The sequence below is a fragment of the Pyxicephalus adspersus genome, chromosome Z, assembly GCF_032062135.1.
Source record: "Pyxicephalus adspersus chromosome Z, UCB_Pads_2.0, whole genome shotgun sequence".
Classification (NCBI taxonomy): Eukaryota; Metazoa; Chordata; class Amphibia; order Anura; family Pyxicephalidae; genus Pyxicephalus; species Pyxicephalus adspersus.
The window spans coordinates 56,985,524-57,012,958 of NC_092871.1; the positions used below are offsets into that span (position 1 = coordinate 56,985,524).

The 27,435-nt window shown below is 38.3% G+C and overlaps 3 protein-coding genes across 5 annotated transcripts in view; 2 read left to right on the plus strand and 1 right to left on the minus strand.

Moving 5' to 3' along the window:
• ZWINT (ZW10 interacting kinetochore protein) overlaps positions 1-5,068 on the plus strand; it is a 25,200-nt gene extending 20,132 nt beyond the window's left edge. The window contains exons 6-9 of one of the 2 annotated variants that reach the window (XM_072431349.1): positions 716-872; positions 1,922-2,061; positions 4,038-4,197; positions 4,313-5,068. In XM_072431349.1, coding sequence (XP_072287450.1) covers positions 716-872; positions 1,922-2,061; positions 4,038-4,197; positions 4,313-4,381 — 526 coding nt within the window. In that variant the 3' untranslated portion in view covers positions 4,382-5,068. The remainder of the gene's footprint in view (positions 1-715; positions 873-1,921; positions 2,062-4,037; positions 4,198-4,312) is intronic. The other variant, XM_072431350.1, reaches the window with a different exon arrangement.
• Positions 5,069-7,654: 2,586 nt separating this feature from the next.
• Positions 7,655-19,226, plus strand: LOC140344289 (catechol O-methyltransferase-like). Of its 2 annotated transcripts, XM_072431351.1 has the most exons (6): positions 7,655-7,809; positions 11,051-11,360; positions 13,522-13,715; positions 14,297-14,554; positions 16,891-17,022; positions 17,514-19,226. In XM_072431351.1, exons 2-6 carry the CDS (start codon positions 11,087-11,089, stop codon positions 17,691-17,693), a joined length of 1,038 nt encoding a protein of 345 aa, XP_072287452.1. In that variant the 5' UTR covers positions 7,655-7,809; positions 11,051-11,086; the 3' UTR covers positions 17,694-19,226. The 2 variants fall into 2 exon arrangements, with proteins under 2 accessions (XP_072287452.1, XP_072287453.1); XM_072431352.1 differs by lacking the exon at positions 14,297-14,554 and having other exon boundaries at positions 7,666-7,809.
• Positions 19,227-20,683: 1,457 nt separating this feature from the next.
• On the minus strand, positions 20,684-25,945 carry ABT1 (activator of basal transcription 1). The gene is made up of 4 exons (XM_072431353.1): positions 25,847-25,945; positions 24,188-24,591; positions 22,717-22,892; positions 20,684-22,050 (listed from the first exon to the last, which is right to left on the minus strand). Exons 1-4 carry the CDS (start codon positions 25,861-25,863, stop codon positions 21,685-21,687), a joined length of 963 nt encoding a protein of 320 aa, XP_072287454.1. The 5' UTR covers positions 25,864-25,945; the 3' UTR covers positions 20,684-21,684.
• Positions 25,946-27,435: the final 1,490 nt, after the last annotated feature.

Consider the following 27,435-nt stretch of genomic DNA (forward strand, 5'->3'; position numbering starts at 1 on the left):
TTCTGATCACTCATGTGCCATTGATTGTCCCCTTCTGATCACTGACTCACTTTTTTTTTGGCTTCTACGGCCGGCTAACAGACTCTGTTAGGGCAGGGATCAGCAGCTTGCTTGTCCTTTGAAGTTACTTTCAGTTTTTCTCTGCACTGCAGCCAGCATCGAGGAGTCACACAGAGGCACACAGTATCAGGTATCGGAGGATGTCTTATTTGCGGGGGGGTGCTTTATTTTAATTCTTCGAGCAAAAATCGGGGGGTGGCTTATTTGATGGGGATGCCTTATCGTCGGGGAAACACGGTATAAGCATGGGTTTGGGCAGTGGGTGAAGAAGCAAGTGTTAGCTTTTAAGGAGACTACGTAATGGAATGCACACACCATATATAAAGTTTTTCTGAGAACACCTAAGAGAATATATGTACATTAATAACTTCTTGTAAAAAAAAAAAAATTAAATACCAAAATATTTAGAAATGGTAAAAAAAGTATATAGAACCAAGCCTTTATACAAATCATGTTCTACAAGGTACAAATACTGTTTTTTTTTTTTTTTTTTTTTAAGTCAAAATTATCTTTTTACATAAAAAATATGGATGTAGTAACAATCAAGTCGTAAAAACCATACTACTAAGTAGGTGATCTAAACCCTGAACCCCTTTAAGTTGCCTGTGTGCAATGTACTAAAATAGACATGTCTGCATCTTGTTTTCTTTCATAGGGACTCTTCACTTCTTGAACTCCTGAGGACTCTTCAGGGAATAACATTGGTGCCTATTTTGGAGAAGGAACTGGTTTTAGATTTGTATGCTAGTGAAACATTGGCATCTTTGAGGGTCAATGTGAAGTTGACATCAGAAGGACAATTTCAAATAAAGGTGAGGGACAGAATATTGTAGTCTGTATGAAGAGATTACTTTATCTATGTTATTATCTTATGTAGACTGTGGTACTTGTACATATGTGGGTAATTCAGGCAACCAACGCTTATCTAGAGGCAACTTTAAAGCATTAAAGCTTTTTGTTTTGTAGATAAGACAACTTAACTTTGTTGTTTTGTATTGAATATGGTGAAGGGTTAGAAAATATTTAGGTTTTCTTTGCTATGGGCCAGGGTTAGACTAAAGTATTTGTCAGTTTAACAAGAAAAGAGGGGGACTGTGGGCACAAACAAATTAGATAAAAGATTATGTAAAAGAATTTGTACTCTTCTCCATGCAAACAACAACTGAAAATGTCGGGAGTTTAGCTTAAATGTAAGCAGCCCCCTGATAGGGGATACTCATTTCTCCAAAATGTGCAGTTGTTCTAAAAAAGCAGATCATAGGAAGCTGTGTCTTTAACAATTAAATACTCATTGCATGAACAAACTTTTGATTTTGTTCTAATCTGTCTTTCTGCTTGTTAAAATAACATTTTCTTCAAGTTTATCAGAAGATAAAATATATATTGACTTAACATAACATATCTTTTGTCAACTAGGGCTTCCAAATGCATTTTCTCATCTTAAAAAAAAAAAAAAAAAAATGGGAAATAAAGATTTATTCCTGCTTCTCTGGTGGGTAGTGAATCCTTGGCCTGTTGAAAAGCTAGGGCTTCCAAAGGATCATCCGGATCAGACATGCTTCCAGGGGTCTTGAATGCCTGGCCCACTCTCTGTGCACTGTGGTTTTACCCACAAGTTGCTTTGAGTGCAAACGGGTAAATATTCAGGTTTTTTCCCCTCTCCCTAATAAGGAAAATGTATCAACTTGATAGTAAGTACATAAATTCATCGCATCGAAAAAAAAAAAATGCACAAACTGGGCAAGATACCAGAAATCAATTAGAGATATTGGTAATTCCTGCTGATTTATTTGGCAGTAACCTGTGGGATGTCAGTCCGTATGTCTATGGATGATCACATTAATAATCATTATTTTTACAGACTGAAGACTCCATGCCCTGCCTACCCCCAGAACTACAGCATGGAGATATCTCTCATATCATACCTGTTATCCTAGAACTAAAGTTTTGGTATAGAAGCCATGGCCAACTCCTGGCAGAGATGAAAGAGTTGCGGGACAGGTAATGTTTCCAGCTTACAGTCTCCATGTGATCAATGCACTGAAATGTATTGTTTTATAGGATGCTTATATTGCTTTGGAAAGTTTTGTGTTTCTTGGAGGTTTTGTGTACCAAGTAATGTATTCAAAAATTAGTATGGACTAAAAAGTAAATCTTTAATCTAATTTCTGAGATATATCTCTATTGGTATTTTATTTCTCTAGTCATCTTCTAGGATATAGCCAACCTTAGAAATGGTTGGCCCTCCTTCTACATGAAACATAATCTTAACAAGGTTAAAATCCCCCGTTACCTTCAGTCTAGATGTGCTTCCTTACCTTCTGCAGTGCACTTTTTGCTTTGTTCTTTGGGTCAAAAGACTATTGAGTTCTCCCTTCTTGTGAAGGGCTTATACAGCTTAGCCTTCACTGGCAAAGTCAGAGGATCGTCGCTTATCTTCTGCCAGTATTTTGTCCTTGGGATTTTGCCAAGGTTGCACCTGAAGTTCCTGATATGTGCCCCAGCCTTTTACTCCCTTGGACACTGGGCAGCTGAAAGAAAGTGACACATCTGTGGAGCAGGAGTCCAGTGGTCAGCTAGCTTCTGGATGGCTGGGTGTTTCAGAAAATTGGCATAGAAATGCTGGTTGATCCTTCAAATGGCAGTCTCCAGAGGATTTCTCATCCTTCATAAATGCCTATATATAATATTCACAAAACCCATCAATAAGGGTACACATAATTACCCTATATTGATCTTAATCCTTATTCCCATACTTAATGTAGAGCTGCATAACTCCTGTATTGGAGAGATTACACTATCCCTGGGTCATAGGAAATAAAGGTGCTGCACCACCAGAGCCCACCAGTGCTGATATAAAGTATTATAGACATGTGTGGTGATGGCACATTTTCTTCAGGAGCATACCAAATGATGCATTATTGTTTCCAGAGGCCAGTCCTTGTCAAGAAGAAATAAACATGACATTTCTGAGCTTTCTTCATATCTGTCTTATGACAGGTTTACTTTACAGATAATCTGACATTTTCCCCCTATCAGGACACCTGCCAACCCCTCAAAACTCTGACTTTTGATTTCTGTAGCTTATACTCACTGACTTCAGCATAATATGAAATCAAAAAACATTCAAAAATGTTCCTTCTTTCAAAGTAAGTTTATTGTAGTTGGTATTATACAAACATAAAACATAATCATGGTGTATTCTACATCCAGTACCTTTATTATCAGACTTCCACCTTCATCCTCTAATGAGTTTTGCCCCACCCAGGGAGGGTGAATTTAGCACTTTTGGTAAATTTTTTGCTGGATAGCATTAGCAAATTGTTAATTAGGCTGAAGAATCCCATTGCTCACAAACTGTAATTTAAAACAAGTACAGATTATCTGTTTACCATTTAGGACAAAAACAAAGGTACTGCCCTTGCCCATTTCTTTTAGAACTACCTGGCAGAGATTGAGATCCAGTGGCCACACTAATGACAATTAATCAATGACACAAATGCCGATGCAGGGGTTAGCTTTACAGGCTACATGACTGTTTTGGTTTTGTGATTCACTGGCGATAAATTCACATGTGTAGCGTTACAGTAATAAGGCAAGTGCTACAAGAATCTAGCAATAGCAGCTCCTGTAGTTTTATACATTATAGGCATACTTTCATATTTTATGGTGGCAGTGAAGTGGGTATTGTACCACTGCTTCCTCTATTCATTTTTTTGGGGGCTGCCACAAAGAAGACATGTAGAATCCCCCCCGAGGGGGTAGTTTACTGACATGAGGAAGCAGTAACTGCACAGCAACCTCTTGACCAAAGACATTTGCAGCTTTGTAAATAGATTTTGAGGAGATACATCTACACGTGGTCATTTTTTGTCTTCCCATCAGAACCTAATATTCAGACATGTTTGTTTAATCTTGGAAGATATAGGCGAATGCTAAATAAAAAAAAAAAAAATTTCCATTTGTTAAATTTCTAGGTTTATCATTGACTGGCTCCCAGTGGAGCAGCAGATCATCCTACTGAAAGGCAGCATGCAGTACACTCTACATGTGGAGCCTGGCTACCCTCAAAGTGGAGGAGTCAAACTGTTATCTGCCAAAGGAATGAAAACAGGTGCTCTTTTTGATCATTTCAAGGTAACAATCGGACGTTTTATAGGTGTATACAGTGTATACAGTGGTATACAGTATACAGTGTAAGAAGTATTGTCTCTGATCACTGAGCCTAACAATTGTCATTTTCTGTCCTAAGCCTCCAGGCGATTGCCCATCACTAACCGCATGGCTGGAATATTTGACTTCAACCCAGTATGGCAAATAACGGAGTTTAAAACACAGTGAACTGTCTGTATCTCATAGGCCTGGTCAGTAAGAGCACCACGGACAAATATCTTTGTTGGACTGTATTGTATATTGTTGAGCTGGAACTTAAGTCTTATTCTGTTTACTGGAATTGATGGGTATGGAAACTGAGCAACCAGACATAAAGACTAAAGTAGATTTACTCCCACTGTGAACTGCACACCAGAACAATGAATGGCCATGTCAGCTGAATCCTTGCACAGGGTGGCAGTCTTCCTGACGTGTAGCTGAGTATGTGCCAGACAGAAGATCCTGTTACATGCTCAATTAAACCTCCTGAATGAACAAATTCTACAACTCCCCAGCCTGGTGTACTGGAGCTCCATATACCGAATACTCTTTGTCACTGATGCAAAAAGAACTGGCACAGAGGGGTTAATCCAATGATGAGGAGCATGCTTCGACAAATTGGATTAAAGGTTGTAAAGATGGGAGAGGGTGGTGACTGAGATTAACTCACAGAAGGATTTCAACTCACTTATGTTTCGAATAGGAAATTACTACGACTCGAAATAATTAAACCAGTCAGAGAAACGGGGCTAATAAATTTTGGTCTAAATGTATCCACTGGCATTTAAGGAGAATCTGTCATTTTTACAGGGATATGCTTGTATATAAAAAAAAATAAAATGTGCTCAGCCTAAAACTAACCTGTCATGTTTTAAATGTCAAGACTGTCAGTTATCTTTTATTGTGGTGAGCAATGCTTTATCCCTTGCTGGTAGAGTTGAAGCTTGCCTACATCCTACATATTCTTACTGCCGTAGCACAAATAGGTATGTATACGTACCCTATAGTGGTTCCTGGATAAGAAAAGCATCATTATACCCTGCCAGACCAAGCAATGAACTTGTAGGAGACAGGGGTAGTGTTACTTTCCCCATTCCCAGAAGCACTTTATTATTTGTGAGATCTGATGTCTGTAAAAAAAGTTGCTGAACTTCTAGTAGTATAAGCAGAAGTAGTATAAGCAAATGTTATCATTAATAAGGTTAAATGCCATACCAATTTACTATTAATAAGCTTACATGTCTGTGGTTAGGTATCTGTGGTAATGTTGAGTTTACTAGTTTCAAGTTTGTTAATAAAACCCAGCCAAACTGCTGAAAACACAGTAGAAATAATAGGTGTACCCTGATGAAATTATTCCAAACTCAGGTCACTTTGCTGTGTCTTCCATTTAGCCGTGTGTGTGTGTGAGTTGGAAGATGTCAGATCTTTGTCCAGGTACACTGCTGCAGTCAATTATTATTAATTATGAAACAAACGGGGATTTGATACAAATGACAAGTGGTACAGAATTATTTATTTGAATACAGTTCAGTGCACCAAGAACACCCCATGTAAGGGTTTTTTTTTTTTTTTTCTTTAACCGAAAGGATTACAGTAACATTTTATGAAATTACATAGCAGTCTGATTAAATTACCAGTTCTGGTGTAAATAATAGCAGAGTTCCTCTTTAAATTGTCTTTTCAGTAAAAAAAGCTTCCTGCCTTGGCCATCATTATGTAATTATAGCACATTCCATAGCTGTAGTATTCAGTAAAGAATTATTTCTAAGCATGTTTTTTTTTTTATTTCAAATGACCTTGCTTCATCTCTGCTTTTCCCCTTTGTTACCTACCCCTGTTATAAAGTTGCAGCACATCTGAATTTCACCTTGAGTCCATGGATATATTGTTAGAAATGAATTATGTTCTCTGCACGGGGATTCTTTTTTTTTATTTATTTTTTTTATTGGCTTTACCATTCCTTTCACACTCGCTCATTTTGTACAGTCCTTGAACCGCATTTCATTCAAAAGACTGCACTGCATAATCATGTGACTGACTTTATATCTTTCTGTAGCACTAACCTAACAATAATCTTATTTATAATAAGCAGTCACTTGCCCGAAGCTGTGCAGTGCACTGAACTGAGAATGATGGGGATTAAAACACACATTGCAGAAGAATATTACAAATAAACTCTTAACAAAAGAAAAGGAAATCTGTAAAATCACAAAGTCAAAAAAAAAAAAATAATGCATTGGAAAAACCGCATGTCTGCATCCTTTTGTCTGCTATCCTAGAAGCACTACCTGACCTTTGGCAATAGAATTTCATGTATTGCACGCCTACTTTTGTAGAGCAGAACGGTGGAAGTGCAGCTTACAAATTTTCAACTGTGTCAAATTTAAAGCTGAACTCAAGCCTTTTATTTAGTCTTGTACAGGTAAGTCTACTGAAATTGATTGTTCAGATTTCATTGCATACTGTGAGTTTATTCTGGATTAGGCCTGCCTCATTTCCTGGCTGGAGCAGGTCCAGTATCATTTAGCTCTTTCCTCATTGTCCCTGGCCCACTTTCCCCCTTACATTCATTGTTTTTTAGTTCTTTTAATCATTTCTCTTTCAATTTAGTCCAAATGTTTTTTTTTTTCCTAAATAGCATAGGACCTAGAATTTTAACACGACAATACTACAATTCTAGTACACATATGCTATCTCTTCTATTCAAACCCCAGGACACTGAGCTTCAATGTAAAGATATATTCTTTAATGAGTATCTTTATATGCATATAAAATGCACTCTGTCTCTGTGATCTTTCAGCTCTCTAGCTTCATACTCAGTAGGAAGCAGATCACTTTTCCTGTTGAGAGACAGAAACTCTTGAACTCTGTATGAGCCTCCTTTCCAATTTACAAACAGTATAGATGTGTTGAACTCTGTGGTATCTACACCAGGCACAACACCATTCCCGAAAAGCAAGCTTTTAAGACCCGTGCATGCTGCGGAATGTAAGATCTAATTAAGACAAAAGAAAAAAAATCACACATAACAGGACCTGCATGTGGCCAAGCTGAACAGATGTGGTACAAATGTGTTCCAATAAAGAATCGGGAATTGTGGAAGCCACTACACCCACATTACAGCCAAAAAACTATCATTTTCAGGAGTGGTCAGCAGTGGCACATTCTATATTTCTTTTAGTACAAGTCCATTTTGAGGTGCAGTCTGAATAATTGCGCTAAGCCCCTGAGAACTAACACTAACGCAAATGTCCGCAGTTGCGTTAAAATTTTTACCCACTCTATTATATAAAAAAAAACATATATGTGCTCAGTTTATTTAACCCGAGACAGGTCTACTACTGCTCAGGAGCTTTGAATCCCTGACCTGTGCATCTGCCGCGATATGTAGTCCCCTTGTAGCTGCAGCAGTTTGTCTCTTTCATTTTTCTGCAGCAGTGTGCTTGCTGTGCATCAGTTGGAAGTCTAATATACTGTGGCTAGGAAGGAGGAGTGTTAGAGATTTGGCTCCTTCTCCACTCACTGCAAGGATTGCACTCGTCAGACTGCTGGGGACACCCAGGAGCCTAGAGGCAGGAGATTCCATACGGTTCAGTAAGTAGAACTTGTCTACGTACAAGTTTGTGTGTGGCTGGTTGTATCCTCAGGTGTTTCAGATGAACAAACTTTTGTTGGAGCAAGCTGGCTGTACTGTTGTCTTGTTTGTGTTAAGAGGCCTAGTACACACGAACAGATCTGCTGCCAATTTTGTTCTCAGTTGTCAGATCTGAACGAGTTTTTCACTTAAATCCGAAATCTAAAAACGCAGAATGCATGTGTACAATATTTCACTCTTCTGACCATAGAGAAAAGATTTACAGAGTGGATAAAAGGTTCCTATCAGATTTGCTTGTTTGTTTTTTATACACGACTTGTGTATTCTTGATCCATTTTTGTCAATGTGTCTGATCTGTGCCAATCCAAATTGAAAACTAAAAAACTGATTTGAATTTTCAGTTGGCTGATTTCACTTTAAATCTGATCTTTTTTTTTATCAGAGCTTTGATTGGACCAGAAGTGAAAATTGTATTTGTATTAGGCCTAAATTTGGACATTCCAAGGTCATATGGATCTGCCCTAGCTGAGAGTGTACAGGTTATTGATTAGATTTCACCCTTATGGGATCCCTTCCTCGAAAATCAGAGCTGCTGATAACTACACACATTTGTCGATTTGCCTTACCGTCGACAAATGTAGCATATAGAGTTGCACTGTTTAGAGGATGCAATCAGAACAATAATTAGATTATGGAATATCCTTTCAAGTCTCTACCCTTTTATCAGCATGCGTGTTTGTGTATCCCTATTAAAGTTTTTTTTTTTTTTTTAACTTGTAAAATTGATGTGTAGATGATAAATGATTAAACTTCCTTCAATGTTTTTCTGTGTTAAAAAAAAACGACTATTGTATGGTAGCCAATGGCAAGAAAATATTTCCAAAACTATTTATTTGTTTGTTTTCTACAATTTGCCTGTACACTTGTTATCCAATTAATGGTGTTTATTGTGCACCAACATATTCCACAACGGCTATATGAGGTACTTGTAGTTCTATCACAGCTAACAAATTAATGATCAAATCCGAATTGAATTTAAATACCAGAGTTGGATCAGTGGATAGCACTCTGGCCTTTTTTTATCGGTCAGGACAATGAATTTGTATGTTTTCCTTATGTTTGTATGGGTTTTCCAGGCATTCCTGTTTCCTCCCACATCCCAGAAACATTTAATTTATTTAATTTGTTCCCCTCAAAACTACTTTAGATTGTATTAATGACATATGACTATGGTAGGGATATTGGATTGTGAGCCCCTTCAAGGGACAGCTAGTGTCATTACTATGACTTTGTGAAGGGCTGTGTAATATGTCAGTGCTATATAGATACACGGTATTAATAAAAGGTCATTGTAATGTCTGAGCAATATAGGGGGCAGTCTGTCCTCTATCCAGACAGGGTTCCGATCAGATAGTACTGTATTTCATAATGTGAGGGCATGGAAGGGAGAGGCTAATTCATTCAACTTTAATATATTTATATATATATATGAAATGATATATAATGAATATTTCAACATGCATTGCACAATTTCCAGTAAATTTGTGAGCTAAATAACAAATACATGTAAAGATGATACAGATATCAATGTGTGTATTTAAAAAAAAAAAAAAAAAAAAAACATACACTATATATACAATATCTAATAAATTCTGAAGTCAATAAGGACTGCTGAAGCAGTACCTCGTACAGCATACTATATATACCGTAAGTAAATCCCAAAGTCCATGAGTCAAATCGAATTTTGGTCTTTAAAACCCAACTACATTTTAAGTATTTTTTTGTGTCCACCGAAGAAGCAATGACGCAACCCTTAAAATGATTTTTAATGAAGTGGGGAGAGGTTAGAACCCTGCAAAGTGTGTGTCCTTTTTAACTGCGTGCAACTTTTTTATGCAAATAGCACTGACTTAAAATTGAGCCAATCAAACTCCTCTAGTTACAGAGCTTGATTGGACATTTTTTTGTGTGTGTAATTTGCATGTCATTTACATACCAGTTGCATTTTTGAATGACGAATGACTTGTGTATAGGAGAGCAGAAAGTAAAGGGGAAGTTCAGCAGTGCTGACATAGAAAGCAATACAAACAAAAAATTTGTTGGGCTTCAAAATATCTAACGGCACAGTGTATGGAGACTAATCTGTGGTTGCAGATTGTAATGCTACCTATTTGAGGATGCTGAGCTGACCAGGTTCATCTTTCTATGTTTTAGTTCTCTTTTTATATTCTGGAGCTTTTTGTTTCTGCAAGTCCATGGTGATTGCAGTCGACCTATATTTGGAACAGCAGCGAATACGTACTGCTGGCTGGAACAAAGAAAGCCCTGTACAACCTGTGTTCCATGTGTGCAGCTTACACTAAACTGAAGATTCTATCCCAACCCCCATGTGATGGTGACTAAACACCAACACTGTCACAAGTCCCTTGCACAACTATAGACAGAAGTATTTGGTATGTCAGTTGAGTGGCCTCCCTGGCAAACATGGTTGTTGCTGACAAGTTGCTAATCACATTGGTGATGAGAACCATGACTGTGTTGGTTTCTGTGGACTTCAGTGATACGTAGTTCCTAGGCTAAAATAGAAATGTCGGAATGAGGCTGTTGTCAAATGATTTTGTAGCAGAGATAAGTTAATTTTACAAATCACTAATTGCAGCAATTTACCATGAGTTAATCTCTCTTCATTAGTGATTTGTATCTAAGGCCGTAGACATAAATTAGGTGATTGTTGCTGGACGTTCTGTTGCAGATATGAAATACTGCCATAACGCGTTACCTGAGCTACAAATTGCTAAAAAAGATATTTGAATTGGCAGTTAAGTAAAACAATAGTATTTTTTTTTTGGTAAGAAAGGAAATGTGGAAATATAAACACCTTTGTATTTCTGCGTTGTGCTGTTGGACAGGGAATGAGGATAGATCTCTGATTGTCTTGTGTTAAAGGTGGGTGCTCCATGTCTTCTGTGTCCCTGACATAGGCCACACCACACTATTGAAATACGGCCGCTATGGGTGACACAGCCTACTTTGTAGAAAGATTTTCGTAAATCAGTTCAAGATGCTTCTGATATCATTTAGAATTAATTACCCGGCTTCTGACCTGCATTTCACCTTCAAGTGTTTGAGAATGCAAAACCCATTTGAAGCAAACAAAGGGTAATCGGCACAGGCCCAGAAACTAATTTCTAGTGTATTTTTCCTCTGAAATCTTCTAAATTATGTATTTTTTCCCATCAGGTCTTCGCTCTCCTTCCTCCTACTGAAGGTCACAAGATGTTGGTAGTGGTGCTCTCACTGAGCACTGCGCTGTTGTGCCTCCTTCTTTTTGTGGTTTGGAAAGTGCGCACAAACGGCGAGTGGGCACTCTGGTGGCATGACAATTACCTGGAACGACTAAAGGACTTTTTGTCCGGCACCACGCGGCCTGTCAGAATTCTGCAGTATGTGCAGCGCTGTGCCAATCACGGAGATGCCCTCGGTGTCATATCTGCCATTGATTCATTTTGCTCAACAGTGGAGTGGGCTATGAACGTGGGAGACAAGAAGGGTGAGTGAGTGGAGATGTTATGAGTCCAGCTTGGCATATTACGCAGCACTTAATAGTAATAAAAGTCCATAATCATATCTCTATGATTTGACAGTGGGGTCTTCCCAAAAAGCATCTTTGATATCCATCAAGTAACCGCAGATTAGCACAGAGTGTCTATCCAAGTCTCTTCCTGTATTCTCTAGTGCCTGAAATATGTTTAATTGCCTTGTGCCTATAACAGAAGCTGAACCTACTACTTTCAGTGATATTTCTGCCATGTATGAGATTCTGGAAGTATATTGAAACATTGTTGGCAGTTATTTGAAATTATTTAAAATTGAGTTTGTTGTCATTTTCTTAATATGTTTATATAATTAAATGCCACTTCTTGTTTTTTTGTTTTGTTTGTTTCTTTTTTCTTGACATAACTGGGCAGTGTAGTGTTCTGAGCATGGGAACACGTGAGTGTAGGAAGCACTGTTGTCAACATTTGTGGGCACTAATTAATTGTTCCTTTAACTGTTTATGTTTTCTGCAGCAGAGGAGGACAGCTATAATTTTACAATAGCAGGAAGATCACAAGATCATTAAAGAAAAACTTTGCCAATAATGGTGTTTTATTATTCTTATCTTTAGATTAATTAATGACTCGTTAATTGCCCCATTTTCCATACAGTGTGCTTAAGACCAGACTGGCTGTGATATGTTCGGATTTTTAAAATAGAATATTGCTTTTACAACAGACAAGTGTGTTTAATGGTAATTGCCCCTCAGAAAGTCTGTCTACTGTACAAGCTAAATACATTTTTTCTTCTCCATTCAGGGACACAGGAAGTCTTTCACCTGTATGTTTTACCTGGGCCAGACCAGGATAACCCCTTCTACCACCAGCATGCCTCAGTTTTTTTTTAGGGTGTATAGATGTTTTTTAGGCTTTGTTGTACAAATAAATTCCTATTTGTTGCCAGTTTTTTTCATTAATTTTTTTTTTAAATCAAAATTCTTTTTCACTATGAAAGCTGGTCTTTTCTTTTGTAGCTATCTGAACGCTGCTGTACTGGTTGTTGCAGTAGCCTGTAAATGATGCTCAGGCACTGTGTGCAGCACACCATTATGAAGGTGCATGGGAACTTGTCTCTCCTGTAAGACCATTTTGGCTCGTAATATTGTGGTGCATACTACTTTAAGACCAGCCTTGTACTTCTACCAGTGCTGTTTTGGTCTTGGTTAGTTTAGAGTCACTTTTGTGACATGGACCTTTCCCCTGCCCTTTCTATGGGTTGTACCTGTTCATCATGATTTTCTGTCTCATTACACCAATTTACCATCCTGCTTCAAAAATACGGGCTTTAATGACATGGCTTTTGAAGCCCAGACTCAAAAGTCAAGGCATCTTTGAATCAGTGATTCCTATGATACTTAAGTCTAGGAAAGCTTTTTTCCTTATGACATGTTATCACACATGTAAGGCATACACCTAATTTACTTGGTGTGAGTCTCATGAGCATTACTCATCGTTGGGTCTGGAAATCTGGAGTTTAGGTCCCACATCCATCACAGTTCAGATCTCTGCTATCTTTTGGAGGAGACTGTCATCTTGTTCATCTATCTGTAAGGTAATTGGATCATCACAATCTGCCATTTGTAATCTTCTCCCACAAGGTTGTATTCCTTGTCACCACATCTGCTAGTAGAGAATGTATACAGTCAGCCCTTTGCATGAACTGTTGCTACAAAACCAATCCATGATGGTATTAGTAAGGGTTATCTTGGCCTGAGCTACAATTCTTGATAGTCTCCCAACCTTTTTGTAGAAATCAATATCCAATAACAAGAAGAAAGCAAAGAGGGTTTTTTCCAGGCATATACAGTTTGGCCCATAAATATTTGGACACAGACAGCTTCATCAGACAACTCAGATGCAGTTGAACTGCAGACTTTCAGCTTTAATTCAGTGGGTTGAACAAAAAGATTGCATAAAAATGTGATGAACTAAAGCCTTTTTTTTCACAATCACTTCATTTCAGGGGCTCAAAAGTAATTGGACAATTTACTTAAAGGCTATTCCATGGGCTGGTGTGGGCAATTCCTTTGTTATGTCATTATCAATTAGGCCTGCTATGTTCTGCAGCTTTGTGCTAAGCAAGTAAAGGGCTGACTTTTTTTTTCTACAAATCAGGAGAAATTCTGGATTCTGTAGTCTTGGAGACTCGTCCTCGCTGGGTGCTGGAGCTAGGCACATATTGTGGTTACTCTACGGTGAGGATTGCTAGATTGCTGCCCCCGGGTGCTCGGCTTGTTACGATAGAGATGAACCCACACTATGCCCAGGTGGCAAAAGAAATGATTCAGCATGCAGGGCTGGAGGCACAGGTGGGTAATATATTTTGATACATGTTTTATATGTCTTTTTTCCTCCTGTTGAACCAATTTTATTGTTTACAGAGTTCATTAGGTCAAGCTGAAATTTACACAGATGCAGCGGTTCCATCTGAGGTGTCAGAGTAAAAAAAGACCATATATAGATGGAAATGTGCTAGGGAGGAAATAGAAGAAGTGGAGAATTTTATTCTATTCTATAATACTATTTTATTTTATCATATTTCCATTTCTAGCATTCTTCCAGATATGCATATCACTATCAGCCAGTTGTGATACAACCTTGGGAATAGGCCAATGATGGATACTTCATTGACTACCTATGCTAAAACAGGAGGTCCCCCCATTTTTCCCTAGCAGCACACAGCTCATCTTTCCTTCACTACTCTCCTACACCTGTCGGCTGCTTTGGTTTGCCTAGAGATACAATTTAAATAAAAAATTGTCTTTATTGAAATTAAAATAGTATAATGTATAGATATTACTTTTAACTGTCAAGGACACATTTAGTTTTGTATTAAAGTATGACTTTTCTTTTCACTGAACCTGATTTGCCATCCTACCTATCCCTGTAGATGCCCCTTGTCCCTGATTACCCTATGTCCTCTAGTGCCTCTTCTCCCTGTTCTCAGGCTGAGCAGACATCCAGCAATGCAACCATCCCACCCAGTTCTCACCAGCTCAGGTGGCGTCTGCAGGAAGCCCTTCTCTATACTACACTGCACTGCTTGCAGCTCCCACTGCAACTTTTTTCTCGTACTCCACAAAACCCATTTACATCATCGCCACTCCTGACTCCTACAGAAAGGCAACAAGGTAGCCAAACCTGCAAGGTGAGACTGTTTTTCCCAGTGGTCCTGCTCAGTATGACCTTTAGCAGATCATTTAAAGGTTCTGGAAAGGAACTTATCAACAGAGTGCAAGGGTAAATCTAACAGTTGAGTTGTTTCCACAACAGGAATAGAGGGGAAATCTCATATTAGTAGCATTCATTCTTGTGTCTTCCTATTTTCCTCTTGAGCATGTAGGACAGGAAGTGTCTCTTTTCTGTCCCTAATGAGACAAAGATGGCAAAAAAAACTGACAGCAGTTTTAACCTTCCCCAATTCTTTGCAAAGTGAAAAAAAAACTTGACAATAGATAATTTTTTTATATTATTTTGGCGTGGTTATGCTAGGTATAAACTATAAGGTTTTCTTTATATGTTATTCAATGTATCTAGGATAACTTATTTTAATGTATGATCAATTTCACCATTATAACTAATCAAAATATCAAAACCAAGAAAAGAAGGTAAGGATAGTAAAAACAAAACCACATTTTGTCTTTTACTGATATTTTGATTATAACAGAGAATAAATGTTGGTGGTGGTTTGAAATATTGGTTTTCCTAAAGGACTAAATGTGCCAACCCTTAACAGTAATATTTAAACCAAGAAAAGAAGGGTTTTTAAGGGAAAAAAAATATTGGTATAGATGATAATTCTCAGATAGCAATACATAACAATTTTCATCTGGTAAACAACAATAGAGGACTTGAGGTTTACGAAGAACATTGATTACAGTTTAGGCCCTTTAGTTTAGTGCACTTTACAGTAGTGATCTAACATCTTGTTCATATATACAACCATACACAGGACTTGCAGGTAGGTATTTGTTCGTGTAAACTGTTTTACCCGATGCGTTTTGCCCTATTGGGCTTCCTCGTGGTAGCGGTACATATTAATGCAAAACACGTCAGGTATAATGATCAATGTTCCTCGTAAACCTCAAGTCTTCTATTGTGGTTTACCAAATGAAAATTATATATTGTTATATGAGAATTATCATCTAATACAATATTTTTATTTGCCTCAAAATCCCTTCTTTTCTTCTCTATTCTTGGTTTTATTATTACTGTTAAGGGTTTGCACACTTAGTCCTTTAGGAAAACCAATATTTCAAACCACCACCAACATTTCTTCTCTGTTATAATAAAAATGTCAGTTTAAAGACGAAACGTGGTTTTGTTTTTACTACCATGGTCAACCAAATCAACAAAACAAAAAAATGCTTTTCCCATTTAATTTTTGTTGTTGTTCTGCCTGAATGTTAACCAAAAAAAAATAGTTTTGATCGATTTAACATTTTTGCTGTTTAATTCAACATAAAGATTAGTGTATTGCCAGGTTTATTTGAGCAGAAGTAAAGATTGCGTTGGATTAGGTTCAAGATCTGATTTAGCTTGAAGCAAAAAGAACTCTACTGCTGGGTGAAGCATGAAGTCCGCAGTTATCCACAGATGACTTCTCAGATTGGTGTCGCTCCTTATACCATAAGAATGTTCATCATGTGACTGCTCAAAGGGCAGAATTTCTGGGTTAAAAGTTTGTATAGGAAGTAAAGGGTCAGTACTCTCTAATTGCAGAGTCTTCTATGTTGCAATATGACTACCTAAGTAAACGCTGTCTGTCCTAACATATAGCAACAAAATAAATTCTGATTATAAAATTTTCCCAAATCCTGACTTGAGCATTTGAAAAGACATGTATGGGAAAGGCTTATAACCTTACTTCTCTTGTCCCCACCAATGATTCCTATTATGTTCTGCCTCAGTGACACCATGCTTTACTTTCTGGTCCCCAGTCACTAGGGCAGGAAGATAACCAAGCTTTAGTGCTTTAAGTCCCTGACCTTAAACAAGTATAGAGAGAAGTTCTGACCTTGCTTTGACTTTTCTGTAAGAAACAATGGTGTCAGCATAATGGGCAGGCCTCTAACATGTTCAGGAAGAGGTCAGCAATAGAACCTCACGTTTCTGTAAGAAAAGGGTTATCTTAAATACCAGTTAACCAGTTTTTTTTAATAGATCCTGAGCTGTTTAAAGAACTGTCTTCTGTCTTTTGAGGATTCAATGAATTACATCTCTTTGTGAGTTCCTGGGTATTCACACCTCCTATGCCCGTAATGAAGAAAGTCCCACTCTCCCTGCTGGGAATGTACATATTTTATTATTTCAGGGTTCGTAAGAGGAGGGATGAAATACACAAAGGTTGGCAGAGGCACTCAGAAACAGAGCCAGGAATTATGAGGAGACTTCACTACATGAGTATCCAAGAACATCATTCAAGGGTCAAGTAGAAAAACCCTTTGTGCTGGGGAAATATTCTAATTTCTATTTTGTGTCTAGGTGGAACTTTTGGTGGGCTCCAGCTCTGTCCTGATCCCTCAGCTAAAGAAGAAACTGGACATTGAGAAATTTGATCTGGTGTTTATAGACCATTGGAAAGTCAGTTATCTCCCTGACACCAAACTGCTGGAGGTGAGTTATCACTGAGCTTCGGCATTCTGGACAAGCCTGAGCTTCCTCAGTCTCCGCTGGTCCTATGATAAAATATAAAGTGTACAGTTACTTGCCAGAGTTTTTAGTGGTCTCTATTCTATGTGTCAAATCCGATTTTGGAATTTCCATATTTAAAAAGGCAGCTATAGACTTTATTTTTTAAAAGAAGAAAGGGTTAGATTCTTTGCCTGGGGTTTTTGTTCAGGGGTATTCTCCCTACAAGAGATTCCAAGCTTTCACCAGAACAGTTGTGCTCAGTGGAAGATTGCCCGATTCCTTGACTGCTGTAAAATGTTTGGTTTTTCATTACATTATATCAGTAACAATGGACAAAAAAGTAAAGGTGGGATGACAGACCGCAAGGAAAAGATACAAAAAGTGTTTTACCATTCTACACTTGATTAGAAATTAAAAAATGTTTTGGCTAGTGGTGCATTTTAAATATCTACATATCTTGTCCTTTTTTTTAGGAATGTGGATTGCTGACAACTGGATCTGTCCTTCTGGCAGACAATGTTGTGTGTCCTGGAGCTCCAGATTACCTCCAGTATGTAAGGAACAGTCCTCAGTATCAGAGCCAGTATTTCCAGTCCTATCTGGAGTACCTACAGGTAGAGGATGGCCTAGAGAAATCAGTCTTCCTGGGCTGATAACCAAAGCAAGAACAGTGAATAGGTCATCTGCAGTCCTGCATCTATGTCTGGTTGTCTGGGCAGTGTTCTAAATTGCATGGATTGCAGTTTGTTGGTTACAGTGACAAGCTGATCCTCTAGACTTTTAGGATTGATTTTTTTTGTGTTAATAATGGGACAGGGATTCCTTTGGCTGTCCTTTATGAGGACTTGGCCAAACATTTCCTACTGGTGACTACTTCTGGAGTCAAAATATCTTGGGAGTCTTTCTAAACTGAGCTTGTAAGGCTCTTACATCTAGAGAAATATCACAATATAGTTAAGAATATCGGGTTCAGCTTGATAATCTTTGTTTTCGTAGAGCTTTGGAATATTAAAATATTGCCTTTCCTTAATCATCAATCAAAGCTTTACGGTAGAAAGTCTGCTCCTAAAATGCAACAGCATGGGGACAGGTTTTGGAAAAAGCTTACAAATAGGACAAATAAGGGTCTCTCACCTAGGGGTTAAGGGGAAAGTTTTAACCCAGTTTTCCATTACTCCTTCTAAAATCATTTAACTGTAACATTCCGGGCATTTGTAAAGATAGTGCTACCTTTTTTTCCAATATTTATTCCAGTTTACCAACCAAACAAAAACAAAATGGTGGAAAACTGGTTACTCCTTTACAAATGTAATATCTCTCTCCACTGCTATCATCCAAACTAAACTGAGAGATTCAAATTTATATTTTTGATATAGCCTAAGCATGCCCCTACTTCTCATCTGCCTGTGGCTAAGTAGGGTTACTACATCTAACTATTCAAGTTGGACTAAATGATCTCTCCAGCACTTGTCCGCTGTTAGATTAGTGTGCATTGCATTTCATTAAAAATAACACCATAGGCAGCTAAAGATGTTTGAAATGGACGAGACTGTTGTGTTTTGTTGCAGCTTACGCAGACTGCTTGAGTGAACTGCATAATAAGTCCTGTCAAGAAACTTTGCTGCTTGTTTCAGAATGCAAAGGTGTCATCTTTACACTATAGCGGTGTAAAAATTGACAGCTCTGAAATGATACTCAATCAGTCCTAAGGAGTCCACCTTTGATTGAAATGCCTGAGCACATTTTCAGGTATTTAAAGGTTCAATACTTTTTTTCCCTTACTTGCAACTAACAAGCAAATAGGGTTGTAAAAGTTGGAATATGTGCAAAGTTGTTCCAGGTCAATGACTCCAGTTGGTTTGTGTAACAGCCAGTTACCTAGGAAGAGATTGACCATAGCAACTACCATGTGCCACTTATGAAAGATTTGATGTGGGAAGATGGAAGTTATGTGACCCTCAATGCTTTGCTCAGTTAGAATGTGGTGGACAGATAGCAGGGGTGGTGATATTTTGGTGTATGGGGCTATACTTTACCCGTAGTTACAACTGCTGTAGACCAACACCTGTATTCCCTGGTATGTTAAGAGATTCTAAACCTTATTCTCCTTTTGTATGTTTCAATATATATGAAGGAAAGATTGTGTGAACAAGTCTTATGAAATAAAACAATCTGCATTCTACCAAGGCATCTTGCTTTTCTTCACTCTAATTAATCCTTTTTTAGGTCAATGATTTTGATGTATGTTAAACCTTCCCCAGTGCCAAAAGTCACTAGCATTACATACATGGGACATTTTATGCTCCTATTACAACTGAGATGCAATGTTTAAACATTCTGAAATGACACAGTGCATCCATGCTGTCTTTTTCAAACCAGTTTAAGCCATTCTCTAAGGCAATCTATTGAGCATTTAAGCATATGCTGTGTACCAGAGATTTTTTTCTTACTGACAGTTAGTTTTGAATAGTGGAGAAAGTTTACTGATCCTTTCTTGTTTCTCCAGAGTAGAATTATATTCCCATCCTGTTCAGTCTTTTACTGGAAGTAAGGATACACTCTGTGATGTTGACAGGGATATAATACTGAGAGGGTCTAGCCTTTCCTCACTCTAAAAAATATATTTTTAATATTGCTATGAACTTGATTATGAAGAATAATTTCTCAATCATGAGATTGTGGGATATCATCTCCCATTTCTGATTGGAAACTAAAGGGCTTATTTCCAGAAATGCATTTTTGTTCATTTTGTTATTTTTTTTATATAAACTAAAGCACTATAAGATACAGGAATTCGCTTGTTTTTTAAATGTTTGATTTGTTTTGTAGCAAACATCTTGGTCCTCAGCTGCCCCCTTGTGCCAGCTTACTTCCAAGAAAGACCATTTTATTAGATTTTTGTATTACACCCTCACCCTCTTGAAAGCATTTTATCCTTTACATTATTCTAATTTCCAAATAAAGCTTTTCATTCTTACGGCACTGAATGTTTTATTGAGGAAAATGTTAGAGAATGTCTGCACCTTCTGAACAACTGATTGCCTCAAAAGATTCTTCATCGCCTTGGCTAATAGGCTGTAATTAGTACAGTGTGTATGGGGAGGTAGGGGTGTTGAGGAATCTAGGTCACGCAGCAGGAGGGGGCAGCTCGACACAGAGGACGCAAGGATTAGGCTGCTACTTAGTGTGACATAATAAGGAAGGATAAGGCCTAATGTAACTCTTATGCTGCCACAGCAGCTGTTGATTTTTATCATTCAGATAAAATCAGGTTGGTGCTTGGTTCAAATAGTGTTTATAAAATATTTTGGAATGTGGGGTGATGTTTATTAGAAGACAGCTTTTAGTTTAACAGGAACATACTTGGGCAATGTCTGTTGGATTGACTACTTCTACTCTCCAAAAAAAAGGGTGAAAATGCGGAACAAGTGAAAGACACACAATAGTCACCCTTTAACAGGAAGAACCTTGCAAGATTACCAAATATTATAAAAGCTGTATATTGAAAACAAAGAAAATAACTAATTAAATTGCATTACCTGTTTAACACTGAATCTTTAGTGAATGGGTTTACATATTACTAAAACTACTGTGTTGTTCTATAAGGAAGCTGGCCTTTAAATGTGAGTTCATATCCACAGTATGATAGTTCAAAATAATTTATTATAAAATACATTGAATACTATCCATACCATTTAATGCCCAGAGGGAAATTACAACTGGTAGATGACAAAAATAATAAATGTGTCTATCCACGGTTTGATAGCCGTGGGTAGACTGAACGGGACTGGACTGACTTGCCACTACCAAAATGCTACACAGAGATTATAAGTACCCTCACCTCACTGGTCTTGGGACTGCTAAAATAAATTTAAATATACTGGCTGGTACTGATTCAGAACAAGCACACAGAAAAAAACAGACTCAGAATGCACTAAAGATCATGACAGCCAGGCAACTACCATTTTTGGAAGATGCCAGTTATTGGTAGCCTGCATAATTTATCAGTGGTCAATTCAAGTACAGGACATTTTTTACTTGGTTATGCACAAAAAAGTGTTTGTAAACTAACTAAAGTGTTTTCTTTCAGTACTTGCAGGCAGCAACCTGCCACTTACAGCAATAAACAGCCTTTGCATTCACAGGACAGTATAAAAATGTGCTACAATTCCTGCAACATATATACCTGTCTTAAGGTTTATTACCTTGAAAAAAATATATTTGTTTTTACATAAACAAGCCAGCACCACATTCATTGGAATAGGTTGGCATAAACCTCAACAGACTGCAAGAAACACCTGCTGCATTTTTGATAATGCAACATTGTCAGGGCGTCTGTAGTAGTGCTCATCTGTGAAATGCCCCCTGGGAATTACCACCATTTCATGGTGGCATATGTGTACATTTAGACCTGCACTTTGCTTAACTTCGAAAGGCATTTTCAAAAAATATCACATATATGTCTAACAGTGAAGTCATTTTAAGACATAAATTCTACATTCAAAAACAAAAAAAAGTACAAAAATATTTACACTGTACAAATCCATTGGAAAAAATGTAAAGCACTGCTGCTAAAGGAGAAATAAAGAAAAGAACATCTGCTTGCTCTCCTATAATAGTGCCCCCAATATGTTCAGATTTTGCTCAGGAAGCATTGAATATTTTCTGAAGCAATGAGCGATTTGTCTGCGATCTCTCCTGTGCACGCTCTGCCTGATCCTGCCGCTTCTGCATACGCTTCTTGTCACTAGATGCCTTGAGGGCCTGTATTTCTGCCTCTGTCTTGCGCTGTTTAAAGTTCCACTGTTTGTCAGGCATGGTGCTGTTCTCTGGTTTCAAGGCCCTCTTACGATCAGCTTTGGAGAACTTTTTGCTGCGCTCCACATTCTGAAGGTAGAAATTAGTCTCTCTCCTTGCCTGCGATACTTCAGCACGCATTCTCTGCTGCCGCACCTGCCTCTCAATGGCTAGCCTCTCACTGAGATGAGACCACTTGAAACGGTGCAGATACTGTAGGTTTAAAAGACAGAATGTTACAGAAAGACACATGGTGAATTTCAATCCCATAAACAGTGAAGAAAAATCCACCTAAAGTAAACAAAAAAAACTAACAAATCCTTCCAAACCCCAATGCACTATATGCAAATTTCATACACAATACCTTTTCTGTACAAAGTCCTATTTCTAGATATTTCCAAAAAAGCAGGAAAAACAAAGTAGTACATTGGTCCAACCTTTGTTCCCTTTTAAATCTAATTATTCTATATAAATTTTTTTCCTTTGGCCATATTAAAAAGACATGCAGACAGGATCACAACTGCAACATACATAATATTTTGTTTGACTATACAACTCACAAAGAAACAAACCCCTTTTCACAAAACTCAAGGCTTCCCCAAGAAAAGTCTAGACTACTGTTCACCCAGATGATCTTGAATATAGGCAATAAGGATGCATTATTTCATATTATATTACAGATACTGCTCAGGTGGTGAAATAAAAGCTGACCCTCTTATTTCATTTGAAAGTTATTTTGGACATAGTGAGGCAAACACTTCTACTTAATAAAGGAGCAAGCTTTGAATCTGAATCTGCAACGGAAAACTGCTTTTAAAACCTTAAAAAATGTAATATTTATAAATACCTGCCACCTCTATGACAGAACCCTAACCTCACCTTTATGTTCCACAGGTCATCATGGAAGCGGTTCTTTTTCCGTGTGCCCATAGGGGTATTGTTCAGGCTAGCAGCTATGAGCTTGGCCACACGCTTGTCCCGAAATTCCACCCAGCCCTCTGTGAAGTCACGGGCATTGCTGCCAGCTTTCTTTTTCTTTTTGCGGATTGCGTGATCTGCCCGAAAGGTTTAGAAAAAAAACAAATTACAGGACAGAAGTTTACAGACTGCAGAAAGGTTACTCTGTAAACCCAAAGATAATCACAAAATCAATTGTTGGTAGATACTGTAGCTTTAAAGCACCATGCTTCTTTACAGTTCAGGTTTTTTGTGATAAACACTTGATAAACGTTGTGAAAATAATCCTTCCCATATGTGTTACATTTACCAAACCCATTCCAATGGAGAAATTTTAAATATATATATATCTGAGGGGCAGCTACATTTGCTCATTATACTCAGACTGTGCATTATACTTTACATTGCAACACAATATTTGTGCTTTACTGCTCCTTCTAATAATGCAAGTTAATGTGTCCACTGAAATATTGAAAACCATGCACACCCCGTGTGTAGCTGATATCACAACAGACAAAAAGATTGAATGCACTAAGAGCTCCCTCTTCTGGCAATTCTCTATATTTAGTATAATAAAACAGATCAACAAAGTATTTTCTTTTTTTTTGCATGGAAATTTATTTTACATTGAAGCCCTTAAATTCTTAGGCATAACTCACCGAAATATGTCCAATATTAATAAGTTTAATAATAAACTTTAAATAAAAAAAAAATCTGTTAAATGTGCATAAAATACTAAAACCTGTAATATAACTGTACAGTAGCATGTATAATGTTTATATGATATAATTATATATGTAAAGATTTTTTTATATTGGATTCAATACAGTTATTTTGTATTGAATCCATTACAAAATTATTTGAATTTCCGACGCGCCTCACGCTTGCACCAACGTCACCGGTAAACCCTCTGCAGACACCGGCTGAAAATCGGAGGTAGAGGGCATTTCCCCGATGACCTGCAGGGACGAGCAGGATGCCGGGGTACTCAAAAGGAACGTGTTTTTTTTTTGTTTGTTTTTGGTGATCCCCGAGTGTGACTCAGGATTACTGCTTTTTACAAGTAAAATCCAGAGTCACACTCAGGAATACCGCTAGGGGGGGTAAACTAAGCAATGCAATATTATAGTAAAATAGCCCTCCCTAGAAATGCACTATGATTGTCTACCTACTCAATGTAGATGTCTCCTTCAGTGACTAATCCTGCATACCTTCAAAGCTTGCTGAGCAGAATGCACATTTTAAAGCAAATTGCTTTGAAGATATCTATTAAAAAAAAAAAATTAAGGCAGCCGATTGTCTTCCCGAAGTCTCTGGCCTAAACTGTCCTAATTTTAATTCTAAAATTTCCTCATGGTACCCTCATGATAATTATAAAAAAAAATTAACCTACCCTCTGCTTGAAGAAAAATACGCCCTACTTCTCCATGGATGCTCAACATGTTTCTAATGTGACGAGGTCGGAGGCGAGGTGGGATGTGACCTAGGTATATGATGCCAGGAATAACCGACTTCTTCTTTGTGCCTTCAGAATTCTCCTCTTCATTCAGCATCTCTGCGTGGCGTTCTGATCCATCCTCTTCACCATGTATATTCTTACCAATGGTTGTCTTTGTTTCTCCATTTTCAGCATCTTCATTTACACTCTCTTCAAATCCATCCTTCTCTTCATTTCCAGCTTCAATTTCATCCTCCTCTTTTGTCCCAACTTCTTCCTTCTCCTTTTCCTCCTCCTCTTCACTTCCAGTTACCACCTTTTCTTTGTCCGACATGTTTTTCACTAAAAGGTAATAAAACCTATGGATTGACATAAAACAAAAAAAAAAAAATCAGGCCACGTTCTATAATAGCAGCCACGCCAGGTAAACTCTAGATAATATTTATACAATCCACAGCTAAATATGAGATATTCAGCTCATAAACAATCTAGTAATGTATCAATAAACAAAGTCTGCTCCATTCCCACAAGATCAGTCATTACTTCAATGGGTGTCACTGTCTTGACTCTTAAAGTAAAGGAGGAACCAGGCACTCAATCATACTCTTCATGAAAAAGATATTTCTGCCTTTCCTGTGACAGGTAATGTCACTGCTCAAGAAAACTTGTCCTAAGACAAAATATGGGTGCCACCATAGTCACTGGAACAACATGATCAGATGTATTCCTGCTTACTAATTAATGTGCACAAGGCCAAAAGTTTTATTAAACCTTTTAATATTTGTATTTATTTTCTTGTTACTTACTTTTTTGTCTCTTAGCTCATCCTACAATTTCTCCTAGCACACCACTACAGAGGGAGCAAACAAGATGACCATGCATTGGTTAAGCAGTATATGGGCTTTAAAACCCTCCACTATCCTCCATAGCTGCTGTCACTGTGGGGAGAATGAATCCTTACATTTCACAGCTGAAGCTTTGAAGTTGCCAAAATCATTTTCTAAGCAGTTTAGCTCATCCTGCTCCTTCATAGCATACAGAAACTGTATAAGCATGAAGAAAATGAGCTAGTCCTAGCTCCAATCAACTAAATGTGAGGGAGACATTTCCCCAACTGAAGGCACCAACCATGCTCCAGAAAACATGTTGCATTATTCTCATTCAATAAAAAGGGTTGCAATGTACAATATAGGTGCTGTGTGCACTTGTTACAGTGCAGTGTATCACACAAGACACTGCAGTGCACGTGTTTTGGAGGTGCATTGTGGGAACACTCACCATTAATGGCATCTTGGCACCCAAACACATGTAACATGAATTACCACCACATGATTGGTGTGAATGGGCCGTAATAATTATAGGGTGGGGAAAGACAGAACCTTACATAATTGTATTTTTTCTGTGATCCATGTGTCCAAATTGTAAACATCTCACATCTCGTGCGGTAACTACAAGGTCACGAAGGCAGGAAGCGACAAGAGTTGTAACTGGAACTCAGCAGAAAAGAGAGTTCGAACAACTCTGCAGTGAGCCATGTCAGGAAGAGTGCACGTGTTCCCATTACCTTAATAGACTGGGTAACTAGATGATAAACAATGTAAAAAGGCCTTTTACCTTGTGTACATGTACATACGGCAGAGGCAGGAAACGAAAAAAAGGAGACAGACACAGACACACACGATTCCACTTACTCAGACTAACAGATAATTCCAGAACAGCGCCACACACCACAACGTGCACAGCTCGGCGCAGTACGATGACGTCATGCCGACGATGCGGCTACCAAGTCGGCCCTCGGTAGAGTGGGCGAGACTGGAAGTCACGTGGTGCGGGAAGGGTCTGAATAGGCGGGAAGAATAAGGTAGATGTGAGGGAAATGTATTAGCACAGCCATCGGGGGCTAATAGAGACAAATGCCTCAATAGTGTGCGAAATATGAGTATAATCAATTCATGTCAATACAAAACATTCTTATACGGAGTAATGAATATATTAACATCTATGTGTATATAAATAGATGGATATATATGACATCAGTATGAACATATGTTTTAGGTATTAAAGCGTACCTAAACTCATAAATTTCACTTTATATAAAAGGGTAGGCTAATCGATCACCTAGAGCAGGGGTCATCAAACTTTTTTGGCTACTAGGCCATATTAGGAGGTCAATAAGGCACACTGGCCCAGACTCTCTCTGGAGTCCTGAGCTGATGGATCTGCCCCCACCAGGAACGCCCCTGAAGAGAAATCCCCCTCCCCTGCAATGCATCTGGAGGAGAGGGAATGTCCCCTTACCCTGGTGGCAGAAGTGTTAGCGCTGGTCACGGTAAATAGGGTGGGGAGGCATAACAAGGAGGCTGAAGAGCCATATGTGGCTTCGAAGTCGCAGGTTGCTGACCCCTGCCAGCTGGAATTAAGCCGGATTGCCGGGGGGGGACAGCATCTCAAGCATGCGCAGAAGGAGCCTTTTCGTGAAAAGGGGAAAAAATTGCAGATCTCACGCATGCGAGTGTGATTGGCAAGTTTTTTTCCAACCTACATCACCTGATCTCGGGCCTAGGTCAGGTGACGTAGAAAGAAGAACCCGGAAGAAGAGGAAAAGAAGCACCTGGCATGCTGGCTCGAAGACAGATGCCGGGACAACGCAGTAACCGATGAAAGAGACCTCCAGACCGACTGCGCTGCAGGATTGAAGGTAAGTGCATTTTATTTTGTTTTCTGCGTTTTTCAGTTTACTTCTTCTTTAAAGTGGAACTAAACCTGGCTGACTTCCCTGTCCAGTTTTCAGCACAGTGCAGCGTTACATGCCTGACTGGATGATGCAAACATGCAGCGTTACATGCATTGGCTATCCGAGCATGCCTGTTTTCCCTGGCAAACAAAGTTGATGCTGCATTTGCACCGCTCAACTTTTTGCCAGAAACCCAGGGTGAGTGATCAGGCAGGTAAACTGGTTTAGCAGAACTTTGTGTATTTTTTGGACCTATGCTGTACTATGCTTTTTACATTTCATGCTTATTCACAGGCAATGCAGCCCTTTTACGTGTTAAATGTGACAATAAAGTCTTAAAATCAGTCTTTTTTTCTATCACTTTATATGTACCGTAATCTGCAGTGAAGGTGGATGTTGGGACTTGTGTTTTACATAATGTCTTTTCATTTTCAGACTGCTATTTTTTTGGAAGCCTGGTGAGCGTTGT